The 15,764-nt window shown below is 66.4% G+C and overlaps 2 protein-coding genes across 8 annotated transcripts in view; both read left to right on the top strand.

Moving 5' to 3' along the window:
- Window positions 1-303: 303 nt before the first annotated feature.
- On the top strand, window positions 304-5,434 carry HAX1 (HCLS1 associated protein X-1). Of its 4 annotated transcripts, XM_030541799.1 has the most exons (8): window positions 318-479; window positions 2,402-2,622; window positions 2,934-3,139; window positions 3,411-3,456; window positions 3,747-3,862; window positions 4,160-4,310; window positions 4,455-4,608; window positions 5,222-5,310. In XM_030541799.1, exons 1-7 carry the CDS (start codon window positions 427-429, stop codon window positions 4,571-4,573), a joined length of 912 nt encoding a protein of 303 aa, XP_030397659.1. In that variant the 5' UTR covers window positions 318-426; the 3' UTR covers window positions 4,574-4,608; window positions 5,222-5,310. The 4 variants fall into 4 exon arrangements, with proteins under 4 accessions (XP_030397656.1, XP_030397657.1, XP_030397659.1 ...); XM_030541796.1 differs by lacking the exon at window positions 4,160-4,310 and having other exon boundaries at window positions 304-479; window positions 5,222-5,434; XM_030541797.1 differs by lacking the exon at window positions 4,455-4,608 and having other exon boundaries at window positions 311-479; window positions 5,222-5,401.
- Window positions 5,435-8,328: 2,894 nt separating this feature from the next.
- Window positions 8,329-15,764, top strand: part of ATP8B2 (ATPase phospholipid transporting 8B2) — a 33,184-nt gene continuing 25,748 nt past the window's right edge. For 2 of the 4 annotated variants that reach the window (XM_030541791.1, XM_030541795.1), the window contains exons 1-2: window positions 11,215-11,297; window positions 14,923-14,990. In XM_030541791.1, coding sequence (XP_030397651.1) covers window positions 14,960-14,990 — 31 coding nt within the window. In that variant the 5' untranslated portion in view covers window positions 11,215-11,297; window positions 14,923-14,959. The other 2 variants (XM_030541794.1, XM_030541792.1) reach the window with 2 other exon arrangements.

Below are 15,764 nucleotides of genomic sequence, written 5' to 3'. Positions count from 1 at the left end.
CGGGCGGGGCGGGAATCCCGCGTGTCCCGCTCTGACCCTCCCCCTGCGACCCAAACACAACAACGGGAGGGGCGGAACCACACACCTGCGCAGAACCCCCCCCGAACTTTTTACGACTCTTTGCGTGATTTGCTTTACGGCGGCACTGGCTGACTCGGTTTACGGTAGAAGGGAGAGCTAGAGCGAGATTCACGACAGTGGCCTTGGTTTTCGGCGGCGAGGCGGACGTAGCAGTACGACGTGGGAGGTTTCGCTTTACGGCCGCGCGCCCGAGGAGGATTGTGGGAAGTCGCCAGAGCGTCGGGCTGGTGTCGCTTTACGGCGGCGCGGCACCAATCGGGCCGCATTTGACGTGCGGCAGGGGGAGGTCGCGCAGCGGCCGCGCTTTGCGGTAGAGGGGCCGTCTGGCTTTACGGCAGTAGCGGGATGAGCCTTTACGAGCTGTTCCGGGGGTTCTTCGGCTTCCCCCGGGGCCGCAGGTTGGAAACGCGGAGCCGCCTGGACCGGACCCCCCCCCGGGTTTCTCCCCCCGCCCCCAGCAATCCCCCCCCCCGGGATCGGCCCCTCCCCCGCTCCCCGAGCCCCCAGCAACCCCCCCTCCCCGGGCTCGGCCGCCCCCCCAGCCCCCAGCAACCCTCCCCCCCCCAGGGATCGGCCCCCCCGCCCGAGCCCAGTGCCCCCCCCAGCCCCCAGCAACCCTCCCCCCCCGGGCTCGGCCCCCCGCCCAAGCCCAGTGCCCCCCCCGGCCCCAGCCCCCAGCAACCCTCCCCCCCCGGGATCGGCCCCCCCGCCCGAGCCCAGTGCCCCCCCCAGCCCCCAGCAACCCTCCCCCCCCCGGGCTCGGCCCCTCCCCCGCTCCCCGAGCCCCCAGCAACCCCCCCTCCCCGGGCTCGGCCCCCCCGGGATTCTCCCCCCGCCCCCAGCAACCCTCCCCCGCTCCCCGAGCCCCCAGCAACCCTCCCCCCCCGGGCTCGGCCCCCCCGCCCGAGCCCAGTGCCCCCCCCGGCCCCAGCCCCCAGCAACCCTCCCCCCCCGGGCTCGGCCCCCCCGCCCGAGCCCAGTGCCCCCCCCGGCCCCAGCCCCCAGCAACCCTCCCCCCCGGGATCGGCCCCCCGCCCAAGCCCAGTGCCCCCCCCGGCCCCAGCCCCCAGCAACCCTCCCCCCCCGGGCTCGGCCCCCCCGCCCGAGCCCAGTGCCCCCCCCCGGCCCCAGCCCCCAGCAACCCTCCCCCCCCGGGCTCGGCCCCCCCGCCCGAGCCCAGTGCCCCCCCAGCCCCCAGCAACCCTCCCCCCCCGGGCTCGGCCCCCCCGCCCGAGCCCAGTGCCCCCCCCAGCCCCCAGCAACCCTCCCCCCCCGGGCTCGGCCCCTCCCCCGCTCCCCGAGCCCCCAGCAACCCCCCCTCCCCGGGCTCGGCCCCCCGGGATTCTTCCCCCGCCCCAGCAACCCTCCCCCCCCGGCTCGGCCCCTCCCCCGCTCCCCGAGCCCCCAGCAACCCTCCCCCCCCGGGCTCGGCCCCCCCGCCCGAGCCCAGTGCCCCCCCCGGCCCCAGCCCCCAGCAACCCTCCCCCCCCGGGATCGGCCCCCCCGCCCAAGCCCAGTGCCCCCCCCCCGGCCCCAGCCCCCAGCAACCCTCCCCCCCCGGGCTCGGCCCCCCCCCGCTCCCCAAGCCCCCAGCAACCCCCCCTCCCAGGGCTCGGCCCCCCCGCCCAAGCCCAGTGCCCCCCCCAGCAACCTTTCCCCCCTGGGCTCGGCCCCCCCCCGCTCCCCAAGCCCCCAGCAACCCTCCCCCCCCGGGATCGGCCCCCCTGCCCGAGCACAGGGTCCCCCCTCCAGCCCCAGCCCCCAGCAACCCTCCCCCCCCCGGGATCGGCCCCTCCCCAAGCCCAGCACACACTCCCCGGCCCAAGCCCTCAGCACCCCCCCCCTCGCCGGGCTTGGCCCCCCCCCCAGTCCTCAGCCAGAGCCTGGCCCTTCCCTCACCCCCCAGGCTTGAGCTCTGCATCGTCCCCCGGCCAGAACCTGGCACCCCCATCACTGCCCCTTCCTGGGCCCCACCCTCCTTCCCCTACCAGGCCTGAGCCCAACACCCCAGGGCCCAGCACAACTCAGCTCACTTATGTCCCCCTGGCCCGAGCCAGGCTCTGCTGCCTGGCCTCTCCCCCGTCTTGGTCCCCCAAGCCTGGTCCCAACCCCACTTGGCCCCTCCTCATCCGCCCAGGCCCAGCCCGATCCTAGCACCCCTCTCTCCCCGCAGGCCCAAGTCTGGCACCCCTCCCCCATGGTGGCAATGTCGTGGTGCTGGGCAAGGCTCCCTGAGGAGTGGGACATTCCCCCAGAGGGTGGGGGGCCTTCCCCTCAAATGCCAATGTGCTTTGCCGTGACTCCTCTCCCCCTGCCATAGGCCCCGAGACCCCTTCTTTGGGGGCATCACCCGGGATGAAGATGAGGAGGACGAATACGACGAAGACGAAGGCCCCTCATTTGGGGTGCGCCCCGAGGACTTTGGGTTCAGCTTTGGCGGGATGCGCTTCCATGACAACTTTGGCTTTGATGAGCTTTTCCGTGACTTTAACGAGCTCTTCAACGAGATAGGGGCCTGGACCCTGCCCTGCCAGCCCTTCGGTAGGGTGCTGTGCTGGGTTGGGTCAAGAGTAGTGCTGGGCCTTTCCCTGTATGGGGCTGGTATTGGCTCTGAGCAGACAGCTCCATTGCCTGTGAATTTCTCTAGCCCCTGCTGTTTATGATTGGCATCATCTGCTGGAGAGAGCACCTAGAGATAATGGGCTGCGAGTCAGGATTGAGGGGCACCAGCGGCCCTGGGGTGGGGATAGCCCAGGGTTGGGACAGCGGCACGGGGCAGGGGATACACATCACGACTGAGGGCTGTTAGTAGAACGGGGTGTGATGTGCTGCTTTCCCTCTCTGCTCCCTAGAGCTTCCTGGCACTGAGGCCGCCCCACCTGCCTCGGGCCACCTGAGTGAGGAGCAGAAACGGCAGGCGCTGCGGGACTCGATGCTCAAATATCCGGACAGTCACCAGCCCAGGAGCTCTGCAGAGGGCCTGGTCCCTGGGAGGGACTTGGGGGACAGTGTGGGCCCTGCAGCCCCAGGCATGAGGCCTTGGCGGCCATTTGCTGGGGTGAGTGAACACATGGGAGCCTTCTCATCTGAGTCTCGCAGCAGCCATCTCTCTCGTTGCTGGCATGGCAGGGGCGCTGCCCTTGCTCTCTGTTGGTACCTCAGGGATAGCAGGGGCCCTCCTGGCAGGTGCTGGCACAAGCTGGTGGGCATAGGCCCCGCCAGAAAGCCAGACAGGTCTGTAACAAGCCATCAGAGGCCCCATCACTTGTCCTGTTTGCCACTGTAATGCCCCCATCCTCCATTAACTGGCTCTTTGCTTTCCATCCTAGCTGGGAGAGATGCATCCGGCTCCCCCGAGTGCCAGAGAGGACAAAGGTCAGCGCCTATCAGGTCTGGAGGCAGCTAGTGCCCTGGGGGGATTGCATGAGAGTCTGAGCTTTGGGGGGAGGGTGCAGCTGGGACTGCCAGGCTGTTCTGGCCGTGGTAGGTGCTGTTCCGGAGCTCCCAGGACTGGGAGGGGGCACCGGGGCCCTGAGCTCCTGCTGCTCCGTCTGGGGCACGAGACACATCTTGGGGTCATGGTTGCAGAGCCCCACTCTCTCCCGGGCCCTTCCCAGGATGGGGTCCCTGAGCTCCTGCCTCATGCATTTCCATCCTCTGCACAGATCTGGATTCCCGAGTCTCCTCGGAGGGGCTGGAGACGGTCCTGAGACCGGGCGAGCCAAAGGCCCACTCTTATTTCCAGAGTGTGTCTGTCACCACGGTGACGGGGCCTGATGGGGTGAGTGCTGCATGGCCAGGCATCGAGGGGCCGACTCCTCGGGGCTGTGGCGGAAAGGGCCGTCTCCTCCTTTCTCACTGGGGGCTTGCACATGTTGGCCTGGGAGCGGGGCGTGTTTGGTTTGGCTCCCGCTGGTGGCTGGGATAGTCCTTGGCCATTGGCTCAGCCACAGTGCCCACCCTGCACTGCCTGCTATGCCTTGTGGCTGCCGGAGACTTGGGCTCCCACGGGTGGGGCCGGGAGAGGCCAGGGCTGCTCCGGGCTGGGTGTGACGAGTGCCTGCCGTCCCATCCTCAGACTGTGGAGGAACGTCGGACGGTGCAGGACAGCCAGGGGCGCAGAGAGACCGTTGTTACCCGCCGCAGAGGGGATCAGACCCTTGTCACCACCATCCCAGAGGGTGGGCAGGGCAAGGACCCTCAGGAAGAGGACACCATCCTGGAGGATGGTGAGTGTGGGCCCGGGGTTGGGCTCTGCCACTGGCTGGGCCTGGGGGCGGGTGGAGAATGGAGCCAGTGGGGGAGTCAGGGCAGGGTTATTGGAGACTGCCTGGGAGCACTTGGCTCCATTGATCCTTCCTTCTGCTCTCCAGGAGAGCTGGCGCAGTTTGTGGGCGACTGGCAGCAGCGGGGGGGACTCCGCGCTCCAAACCTGGGTGACCCCTTCTCCTTCCTGGAGACCTTCTTCCGTGGCTGGTTCTCAAGCCGATAGCCCTGGCTTCCCTTGGAGGATCCCTGGGAGTCCCTGTACGTAACCCTGGGGGGGCATGCCAGGACGCAGGGCACAAGCATCCCTACTTCCTAAGCCCTGGAAGAGGGCGTCTCTCCAGCCTGCAGTGCAGGGGACTCTGCATTTTCAGCCTTCCCTCGCTGGCTGCCAGGGGAGACGGGGTGACTCTGCCTCCAGCTGCATTGAGCCTTGGCTGGCTGCCAGGCAGCAGGGTGACTGGTGGAGACACACTCCTGAGCTGGGCACTGCCTGCTGCAGTGATCTGGGGAGGGAGCTCTGGGCTCCTGGATTCAGCCCCTTGAGGGCTAGGGCTCAGCTGGCAGCAGGGTTAAGCCCGAGGCCAGCTCCTCAAGGCCTGGGCCCAGGCAGTGGCAGGCGCTTGGGGGCTCTCAGATGGGGCAGGAATGAGGCCCCACCTGCACTTGGGATGGGACAGTGGCAGCAGGCTCAGGGCTGGGGCATTGATAGTTCATCTGGTCCGACAGGTGGGGCCTGGCTGGCTGGCGGCTCTGCCCCATTGCAAGCCTGGCAGGCGCTTGCTTGCTCCCCTGGCCTTTCTTCTGGGTCTGCTGATGGGTGCTGGGGTGAGAACCAGGGGGGCACTCTCACTCCAGCTGCCCTGTATTGCAGGCGTGTCTGAAGCCCAGCAGCGAAACCCGAGGCTACGCCAGGCCCTGGTGCCCTGTGCCAGACGGGCTGCCAGCTTTCCAGGGGGTTCAATGAGCTGCAGTACAGGGGTGCTGTGTACATGCAGAGGAATAAAGTCTATTTCTGCTACAGGTGTGGTGTGAGCTGTCTGGGAGCGCCTGGTGCCCGTCGGGACAGGGCAGAGCCCCTGTGTCCCACTCTGTGTCCAGTCTGGGTGCTGGGGGGAGGGGTTGGCACCTCCCCTCCCATGTGCAGCCACTGGCTAGAATGAGATGGGGTTGGTGGCCTGCCCTGGAGGTGATGGGCATGCACCAGCTCTGAGGTCTGTGTGGTGCTAGGATAATGGAGACCCCTTAGCCGGGTAGCACTGAGCCTGGGGTGAGGGCACAGGATGCTCTGGGATGGAGCTCAAGCTTACCCCAGCTGCTGGAGCACCCCGAGGGGTGAAGAGTCCTTGGCCCAGAGGCGAACACCCCTGTGGCAAATGGCTGTAGGGCATCGCTGGCAGCGCTGGCTGCAGGGCTTGCCCACCCTGGCTCTGCTCTCCTGCCTGCATGGTTCTGTCCTGTGCCAGCTAGTTACACGCACCCAGGCTCTGCCAACGCCTCCCCATGGCCTCTTGCAGGGACTGGGACCGGTCTGAGGCCGGTTTGCCGAGCCGCCTGCCTGGCACGCTGCAGTCAGGACAGTGACAAGCTGCGGGGCTGCGGGTCAGGAATGAGTGGTCCCTGCAGTGTGGTGGGTGCCTACACAGTGCTGGGGTGAGCAGGGGAAAAGTGAGGTGTCCGGGGTGGTTGGAGGGGGGAGGGTGCTGCCTTTCCCAAGCTGTCCCCACCCCAGGAGCATAGTGGGGCTTCTCTCTGTGTCCCAGCACCCTGCGTAGGTAAGGGTGGGGCACCCACAGGTGCCCAGGAACCCAGCTGATTTTGCTGCAGAGACAGGGAGTTGACACGTCTGGATGAGCTGTGGAGAGGAGCCAGCTGGAACCCTGGTGCCTGAAGTCTGACCTCATGCCAGGAGGCGCTAAGCATTCTGGGTACTGCTATGCAAATCGTCTCAGGGGGCACGGAGCTGAGAGTCAGTCTGTGCGGCGAACATGCTGCCCACCCTGCTGGGGGCACTGGGCAGTTCAGGCTGCTGCAGCCCCTCTCCCCTGCCCCAAAACAAAGGTCACAGCAGGTGCCCCCAGGGAGCCCTGAGGCTGGGCTGAACTGGCATGAAATGGGGCCAACAGCAGCCATGTGGGGCCACAGCTCCCAGCATGTGATCCTCCAGAGGTCGGAGCCCTTGGCCCCTGGGACCATGGTCACATTCCTGCATGGCCCAGGCTGTGTGAATGGGGGAGGAAGAGATGCCCCTGTGCCCTGACTGGATCAGCCTCCAGCATCTGTCAGTCAGTCACATTGGCTCCCATCTGCTCCAACACAGGTCCCCCAGGAGTGTATGCTGGTCTGTTCCCCGCCTCCCCCCAGCCATGCCCCCTTGCCCTGTGGGGGCTGAGAGTCAGGTAGATCAGCTCCCTGTCCCTGTGGTTCCTTGGGCAGGTGATGGGCACAGAGCTGCTGAGGCTGGGCATCGTGAATGCAGGAACAAGGCATCCCCCAGGGGCCGCAGGGTGGCTGGTTCTGGTTAGTGTCCTCTCCATGGGCTCCTGCTGCGGCTGCACCAGTCCTGGGACTTCAGGCTGTGACTCCATATATGTGGCAGGCCGGGGCACCCAGGTCTTCGATGGGGGTGAAAGCAAAACCCCTGTGGCTGGTGGGGGTGCTCCGGGCACTGGGCCAGCTCCAAGGTGCTGTGGGGGCCAGAAGGGGCTCAGGGTCCCAGCCTGGCACTGGTGCTGAGCTGGCAGCTGGAGGAAAGAGGAGAGTAAAACTTCCTGGGCACTGTCTCCTTGGCAGAGGCCTGGGTGGGCCGGCGGAGGGAACATTCCTGCCTAGTTCCCTTTAGCTGGTCAGAGGGAGCTCAAGCCCCATGGAGGGGGTGGGGGGCACGTCTCTGGGCTCTGCCCTGCCCCAGGCTGAGCCCTTCAGCCAACAGGAAATGTAACCAACTCTGGTGGCAGCTCCTGCCTGTGGGGGGCTGGGCTGCTGGCCAGGGGCACAGAGCAAGGAAAGGGTGTGGGGCACGTTCTCTGCTCTCCAGCAGCTGCCACCCCCTGCTGGTCCTTAAACACAACCCTGGCCGGGTCTGGCTCAGGAGCACCCGCCCCCTTTCATTTACCCCAGGGCCCCGTGGTGCTGCATTGCATGGCTCTTTGCTGGGACCCAGCCCCTGCCAACTGCACCTTGGCATTGAACAGCGCTTCAGTCTGCTGTGGTTTGCGGCCCGCTCCCCCCAACGTCTGTGCCAGGGCTGGGCTTTGGCCCCCGGGCCACTCCCCTCCCTGCATCCCAGAGCCCAGCATGTGCTCGGTGTAATGCCCTCTTCCCACCAACGCCCTGGCTCTGCGTCCCTTGGCACGTCTGACCTGCCGCTCGCCCTGTGCGCTCTGGAGGGGGCACCCCCCAGCACGTCCAGTTGTGGGCTCTGCCCTCTACCAGCTGTTCGTGGAGTTGCCCAGGAAAAGCCCCAGCTGAGAGCGGAGATGGGCTGAGCTTTGCCATCCATCCTTGTGCAGGAGGCTGGGCCAGACAGGGCATAGGAGGGGCAGGAAATCTTTCTGCCCTTAACATCCCCTGGGTGAAGCCTGTGCAGATACATGTCTGAGCCGCAGCCCCTACCTGCAGCATCCTCCAGGGTCAACCTGCTGTTACAGCTGGGGCAGATACGGACAGATTGAAGGCTCTAGGTAAATCCCAAGCAGAGATGGCACAGGCTGGCTTGTGACCAGGTGAGAAGGGATCAGGGACAGCAATCTTACCCCACTGGTGACCTGAGATCCCTAGGCCTGGCAGCACTGCAGAAGGAGAGAAGTGCCCTGCTACTCTGCAAGTCAGCGCTGGGGAATTAACCAGCAGGTCCCATCCTGGCAAGAGCAACTGATGGATTCCGGTGCAATTGGCACATAGTGGCTGCTCGGTGCAGGACGCTGGGGTTCCTTGGGCATCCTCGTGTGTGGATCCAAGAGATTTCTGGGTCCTTCCTCCTCACCGGTGGTATCGACATGAAATGGCCAGCGGCTGGTGCTCCCGGGCCCTGAGCTGGCCACAGCAGACATGCTGGTAAGAATGGTTTCAGTAACTGTTAGGGCCACAGCAGAAGTTCTGCTCTTGCACATCAGAAAATAGCCAGAGGACACTGTGGCTGGGGGGGGGCTGGTTTAGTGCACTAGGGCTCATAGAAGAGGGCTGGGGGGGGGTTGCCAATAGGGACAGACGAGGAAGAGGGGAGGTCGGGGCTGCAGCTTTGGGATTGAGGGCAGCAGCAGGGCTGTGTAGCTAGCATTAGCCAGGCCCGGGGGCCCCTTTTGGGGTTGGGTTTGCGGCCTGCCACTGAGCCAAGCCCCTGCCTGGGGCTCCAGGCTGGCTCAGTCTCTGCCTCCCTACAGACCCAGCTCCCCCCAGCACAGGAAGTGAAAGTCAAGCCATCTCATCCCATCCCCGGCCCCACCGCTGGCTGCACCCGCTATCTCCCCGCCCCACCCTTATCAGGCTCACAGCCTGGCAGGGCGGCAGCCAGCAAGCATGATGCCAGAACGCCCAGCCCTGGTGCAGCATTTCCTGGGGTGCGCGTGTGCCCCACTAGAGGCCGCCACTGCCGCTTGCACATGGGCTTGTACACACACACACGCACCAGCTGCCAGCTGCAGCATTCCTGGCCTTCCAGGAGCGCCCAAGAATGTGAGCTGAGCAGGGCGGGAGACAGAAGCTGGGCCTGCCTGACTGCCCCAGACCCTGGGCTGCTTCCTTCCTAGATCCCAGTGCAGCAAACGCCAGGGGGGCTCGGCTGAACGAGGCACAGTGCAATGTGGAGCAGGACGCCGGAGCAGGGGTTGGCCCAGATTCCGGCTGGGAAGGGCCTAGAGGGAGCAGGGCAGTGGAATTCTCCTGCTGATAAATCCCTGAACCTGCTACTCCAGGGCTCCCAGAGTCACCGGCACCTCTGGAGTTGGAGCAGTCTGGGCGGCTTAGCCTGGTCCAGGCTCTGAGCTGAGGTAGCTCCGGGGGCCAGGCCGGGACTGTGCTGACTGTTCCCTAGGGCTGGGGTGTAAATGTCCCATGGCTCCCCTCAGCCTGTTATAAACCTGTGTGACTCCCAGACCCACCCCTTACCGCCTAGCCACCCCCACTGCCCCCATCCTCCTCCAGGCTAAAGGCAGCCTCCTGTGGGGGGAGCGGGGGAGAGAACAGCTGCCGCTGCTTGTCAGAGGTGGCTGCTCTGCAGTGAGGGGTGACGTGGTTGCAGGGACAGCACCAGCCAACGGTGGTGGTGGTGGTGGGGTGCGGCTGGTGGAGGCTACCGGCCCAGCATGCAGTGCAGAGCGGCTGTGTCTGTGTCATGCCCCAGAGCTGCTGCCATCTCCGTGGGTGGGTGGCATTGTGCCCGGGGTGAGCAGCAGGAGGGCGTCCCCTGCTGGCCGTACCAGTCACTACAGCACTGTACAGGGTGTAAAACACACAGCTGGCTCCAGGCCGGGATCAGGGGCTGGCGTGTGGGACCAGGTGGGTGGGACCATTGGCGTTGACCATCAAATCACGCTTGACTATTCGCAGCCAGGCGATGTGGCGGTGAGGTAGGGGCTGCCTTGCCGGGTTTGCTTGGCACGGGACTGAACATGTGCTGCCCTGAGCAGCAGCCTGGTGATCAGTTCGGAGCCAGATGAATGCCAGGTGACCAGGTGGGGGCGGTGATAGCCCAGGTCTGCAGGGGCACGAACGGGCTTTCCAGCTCTCACCCGGCATGGCCAGGCCTGGAGAACAGCTGGGCCAGGCTCCAAACCTCCTCTCCCCACAGAGCCTGGTTCCTTAAAAGATCCTCCCTCACCCACCTTGTCTCTCTGTGCTACTGGGACCACAGGGTACAACAGCACCGCAGGCAGAGAAGGAGCCGGCAGCCAGGGAGCAAGACGGGGTCCGAGGGGGAGGACCAGGTTAGCCCTAAGCTAGCCAGAGAAGGGGCCAGGGGGCCGGGTACCAGGTCACAGCTGGCCAGAGAAGAAGCCAGGCAAGCCAGGTAGCACAGGGGGACAGAGGGGGGCCGGGTACCAGGTCAGGACTAGCCAGAGAAGAGGCCAGGGGGGTCGGGTACCAGGTCAGGGCTGGCCAGAGAAGGGGACAGAGAGGGCTGGGGGAGGGGTCCCAGAGGTCCGGGTCAAGACAAGCCCGAGAAGGGTCTGGGGGCTGGGTACCAGGGCTGGGGGAAGGGTCCTGGGGGGCCAGGGGAAGGGTCCCACGTGGGCCAGGTCAGGACTAGCCGGAGAAGGGTCTGGGGGCTGGGTACCAGGGCTGGGGGGCTGGGGGAAGGGTCCCAGGGGGCCGCGTCAGGATTAGCTGGAGATGGGGCTGAGGGGACTGGGGAGGGGTCCTGGGGAGGGGCCGGGTACCAGGGCTCAGGGGCCTGGGGAAAGGGTCCAGGTACCAGGGTTGGGGTTTGGGGGAGGGGTCCCGGGCGGGGGGTGGGTACCAGGGCTGGAGGTCTGGGGGAGGGGTCCTGGAGGTCCAGGTCAGGACTAGCCGGAGATGGGGCCGGGGAGGGATCCCAGGCAGGCGGGGGTACCAGGCTTGGGGGGCTGGGGAGGGGTCCCGGGTGTACCAGGGCTGGGGGGCCGGGGGAGGGGTACCAGGCTTGGGGGGCTGGGGAGGGGTCCCGGGTGTACCAGGGTTGGGGAGCCGGGGACGGTCCCCGCGGCCAGGGGCTGCACCGGGCCCGGTTCCCAGGCAGGAGCCGAGCTGAGCCCCGCGGATCTCGCCCCCCCCCGGCGTGCCAGGGGTTAACCCGTCCCCCAGCCCCCCATGGCAGCTCCGCAGCCGGCCGGGCTCTGCCTCTTTCATCACTTCCGCCCCCCCTCCCCAGGCGCTGGCACCGAGCTGGGGCTGCGCGCAGCACCGGGGCCGCCTCCCCCCACGCCCCGCGCACCCGCCGCTGCAAGGACGGGGCGGGGGGGCTGCTCGCAGAGGTGAGGGGGCGGGGGGAGGGCAGGCGCGGCCCCCCCGGGTGGGGCTCTGCAGCGGGGGGAGCGCCAGGCAGCGGCTCCTGGAGGTGATGGAGAGAGCGGGGGGGGGCTCCTGCAGGGAGGGGACGGTGGGGGGGCAGGACGGGGCGAGGGGAGGGTGATACGGGGGGGCTCCTGCAGGGAGGGGAAGGGGATGCTGGGGGGAGGGGGCAGGAAGGGGGGCCTCCTGCAGGCAGGGGAAGGGGATGCTGGGGGGAGGGGGCAGGACGGGGGGGCTCCTGCAGGGAGAGGAGGGGGATGCTGGGGGGAGGGGCAGGAAGGGGGGCTCCTGCAGGGAGGGGAGGGGGTGCTGCGGGCGGGGGGAGGCAGGAGGACGATGCGGGATCTGCTCCCAGGTTCTCCGCCCGGCAGCGGGGGACGCCGTGGGGAAGGGTTTTCCCAGCCCCGCTCTGGTTTTTGGCGCGGGCTGGGGGGGGGCCGTGGGGCCCGGCTCTGGCTCTGGTTGCGGCTGGAGCAGAATCTGCTTTCGTGTCACCCGGCCTGGGAGAGCCCCCCCGGCCCGCGCCGCATCCCGGCCTGGGCCGCTCCCTGGGGTGGGGGGGACCCAGATCCCCCGTGCAAGAGGCACAGATTTACCCCCGAGCTCTGTACGCCCCCGCTGGAGCCCAGCCCGCCCCCCCTCCGCAACCCCCACGTGGGCACCAGGCCCCACGGGTCTGACCGCATGTGGGGGGAGCTGGGAGAGTCCCAGCCCAGCTGGGTTTGGCTCCAAATGCGCTGGGGACATATTTAAACCTGGCAGGTGGGTTTTTGGGGGGCTCTTCTCCCCCCTGGGGGCCCAACTAGCCCCTGGGCGCAGAAATCAGCCAGGTCTGCTGGGGCTGTTTCTTTTAGTCTTATTCTGCATCTCAGAGTAGCACCTGGGGGGCCCCGCCCGAGATTGAGGGCTGCCCCCTTGTACTGGGCCATGACTGAGAACCCCGGGCCACCCCCTTGTGCCAGATGGACTGAGGATTGGGGCCGCCCCGTTGCGCTGGGCGCTGTGCAGACCCAGGGAAACACATTCCCTGCAATCACCTCTGAATGGGCCTAGGCAGGATTATTCTCCCATTTTACGGTTGGCACCGGAGGCCCAGAGGGCATCAGTGATGCGTCCAAGGGCCCTTGGGGTGCCGGTGGCAAAGCTAGGAATGGAACCGAGCTCCCTGGTGTCCCAGCTGGGTGCCCTGTCCCAGGTCAGCCTCCTCTGAGCAGTTGCAGCCAGGCAGGAGATGTCTGGTGCTGCAGCCCTGTGGCGCTGGGCACTGTACGGGCAGAGGGAGATGGAGGCCCTGCCTGCAGTCCGAGCTGTCTGCCCCCAACACTGTAGGGGTTACAGGCCCCTAGTGGGGGTGAGGAGACCTGTTCACCCCCCCCAGAGCCCACTCCCCTCCCAGAACTGGGTAGAGAACCCAGGAGTCCTGGCTCCCAGCCCACCCTGCTCTAACCACTAGCCCCCACTCCCCTCCCAATGCTGGGGAGAGAACCCTGGAGTCTGGGCTCCTGTCTGGGCCTGGGCTACTAGATTATGGTGCCCCTGCACCCTTGGCTTGGTCTCTCTGCTCTGGGTAGCCCCTCCTGGAGTGTTCTCTGCCCCCAAGGCCCAGCTGCTGCCACCTGTGGAGTCCCCAGCGGTGTGGGCATGGGGCAGGGAGGAGGGTGAAGTTGAGGGCCCTCCCCCCACCCCCCATCTCGGGGCTCCATGTGCTTCAGGCTCCCCCCTCCCCCCTTCATTATGGTCTCTGCACCTACTGCCTCTGACCCATCCCCCTCCATTTCCTGTCCCTCTGCTCTCAGGTCGTGGTGTGGCTGCTGGGCCTGGCTCACTGATCTGCACCTCTTGATCACACGCAGGGGCGTGATGAGCAGCCAGGACACCTGAGTTCTCTGCCCGGCCATGCCACTGCCTGTGCGGCCTTTCCCCACGGTTCAGGCTCTTGCCTCAGTGACACCTCCATGGCCCCATCCTGTGCTGGGTGTGTCACTGATGGAGGCCCGTGGCAGTGTTATCCGGGGAGAGGGAGCCCTGGGGGAGTCTCCAGGAGCCTGGAGGGGAGTCAGAGTCGAGTGGGGATGCGCTGGCAGCATCCCCAGGGGCTGCACAGACACCCAGGGAGAGAAAGACCCTCCCCACTTCACAGGGAGACTGTCTCAGAGCTGGGAACTGAACCTAGGTCTGCCAAATCACAGACCAGCACCCGAACCACTGGGCCAGCCAGCCTCCGTGCCTCAGTTTCCCCTCTGAAAGTTGGGGGGATGCTGGAGCAGGGGAGTGGGGTGCATGGGGCTGTACTCTCTGTGCTGCTAGTGGCTCTGACATACCCATGTGGGGCTCTGGTCAAACTGCCTGCAGCCTCTCTGGGGCTCCTAGGACATAGTGCAAAGAGATCTAGGACAGGGCCTTGTGCCCAGCTTCCCTGCGCTAGGGTCTCTGGGAGCAGCCTCCAGCTATCTCTCTTCCCTGGGCAGTGTGCTCTGCATGGGAGCTGAATGCCTGGGACTCCGGCTCTCTGGGCGGGTTGAAGACATCTCCCTGTGGGGTGGGCCAGGCACGTCCGCAGGCAGGAGCTCCAGATGCTGCTGCCCCTGCTGCCCACGGACGCTGGACAGGAAACAGTCAAGCCCCTGGGTGCTGCCATGCGTGGGGCTCCTGATTCCCTATCGCCCCAGGTCTGATCGTTCTGAGGCTCCCGCCATGCTGATCCCAGCAGCGACTGTCTCAGATCCCTGGGGCCGGCCCTGAGCTCCGTGTCTCCTCGGGGGCCATGCGCAGAGCTGTGCGCCCTAGTAACCTGGCTCATCAGGTGTGTCTGGGGCAGGTTGGGAGGGCCAGGCCTGGGCACAAGGGATGGCGGTTCCAGGCCTGCACCATACGCAGCGCCTCTGTTGACAGCGTGTGAATGGGGCCTGTACTGTGCATTCCCCCTACTCCCAGCCTGGAGCAGGGTGGCTGCAAGCAAGCAGCTGCCATCCTAGCTCCTGGCTGCCCACGTATGGGCAGGCGTGGGAGGAGGCGCAGCGAGCCAGACGTGAGGGTCTGAGCCCTGCCCCAGGGTCCCACAGCCACGTGTCCTGGGGCTGCATAGCTGAGCGGTGTCCTGGGCCGCTCATCCTGCTGGGCGGGGAGGCTCCCAGGGAGCAGCTCTGCCAGCTGGGGCTGCCTCCACTCCCCACGGGCCCCATCGGGCACGGGATCCCTGGGACTATCCCCCAGAGTGGGAAGGGGGTGCAGAGACTGGGGTGCGTCTAGGGACTTACTAGAACAACTGCTGAGCGATGTGGGGCAGGGCTGGGGTAGCAGGGAGCTGTAGGTCGGAACCGAGGAGCATGGACAGAGGTCTGTGTGCAGCGGGGGCAGGGGGTGCATTGCTGGTTGGCACTGAGGGGTTCAGGCTGTGTTGGCTCTGGTCAGTTTGACTTGATCACAATCACCCCCAATTCTCTCCCCTCCCTCAGCCCCCAGGAGGGAGTTGGGGGGAGCCATAGAAGCTGCCAGCACTTTCTAGGCTGTGGGTCCTGGAGCCGCAGGGTGGGAAGTGGGGTCTCTGGCTCTCCTGACGTGTTTTTCTCCCCCTTCCCCTCGGTGCAGGGTCTCCCATGGGCCTGACTAGCCGGACGTGGATGCCATGGAGTTGTGTGCAAAAAAACACCCCCCAGGTAAGAGGTCCTCTGGCCCCGGGGGGCGGGTCCGTGTAATGGGAGCGGCACATTTTCCTTCTGCTAGTCCCATCCACTGCTGGAGCGCAGTTCCTTTAAATATTTAAATGAGGCTGGAGGGGGCTATCATCTGGGGCCAGTGAAGGGTTTCGGTGCCAATGGGGTTCCATGGGGTCAGACGTACACTGTAGACATTGCTTCTCTTCAATCCGCCTTGCCTTGGGGCCTGCAGCTCAGGTTCGGGTTTCTGTGTGACTGGGACGGGGTTGGAGAGCTGAGAGTGCTTGTATGTCCCTTGGGGCGCAGAGTTCCCACCCCCTTAATCTCGGGGGGGGCGGAGTGTGGAGTTTCTACACTCCAGAGCTCTGACCCGAAACCAGATCCAGATTGAGAGGCTTCCGATGGTGGGGGGGCAGAGCTGGGGAGGAATGGCCAGCAGAGCTGGGGGGCTGCGGGTCAGGACTGGGGGGCCCAGCGGAACTGGGGGGCTGCGGGTCAGGATTGGGGGGCCCAACCAAGCTGGGGGTCTATGGGTCAGGATTGGGGGGACAGCTGAGCGAGGGGACTGCAGGTCGGGAGTGAGGGGCCCAGTGGAGCTGGGGGTCTGTGGGTCAGGACTGGGTGCCCAGCTAAGCTAGGGGGCTGCAGGTTGGGATTGGGGGGCCCAGCCAAGCTGGGGGTCTGGGGGTCAGAATTGGGGGGCCCAGCCGAGCTGAGGGACTGCGGGTCGGGAGTGAAGGGCACTGGCAGAGCTGGGGGGCAGGGTGGGCCCAT

The sequence above is a fragment of the Gopherus evgoodei genome, chromosome 24 (genome assembly GCF_007399415.2).
Source record: "Gopherus evgoodei ecotype Sinaloan lineage chromosome 24, rGopEvg1_v1.p, whole genome shotgun sequence".
In the NCBI taxonomy this organism is placed as follows: Eukaryota; Metazoa; Chordata; order Testudines; family Testudinidae; genus Gopherus; species Gopherus evgoodei.
This window is presented reverse-complemented; position numbering and strand designations above follow the sequence as displayed.

Excerpts from the sequence above, each read along its gene's own strand:
- HAX1 (XM_030541796.1), top strand. The coding sequence starts at position 427 with ATGAGCCTTTACGAGCTGTTCCGGGGGTTCTTCGGCTTCCCCCGGGGC. Across the intron at positions 3,140-3,410 it reads CTTGGCGGCCATTTGCTGGG|CTGGGAGAGATGCATCCGGC; the intron begins GTGAGTGAACAC and ends TTTCCATCCTAG. Across the intron at positions 3,457-3,746 it reads GAGTGCCAGAGAGGACAAAG|ATCTGGATTCCCGAGTCTCC; the intron begins GTCAGCGCCTAT and ends TCCTCTGCACAG.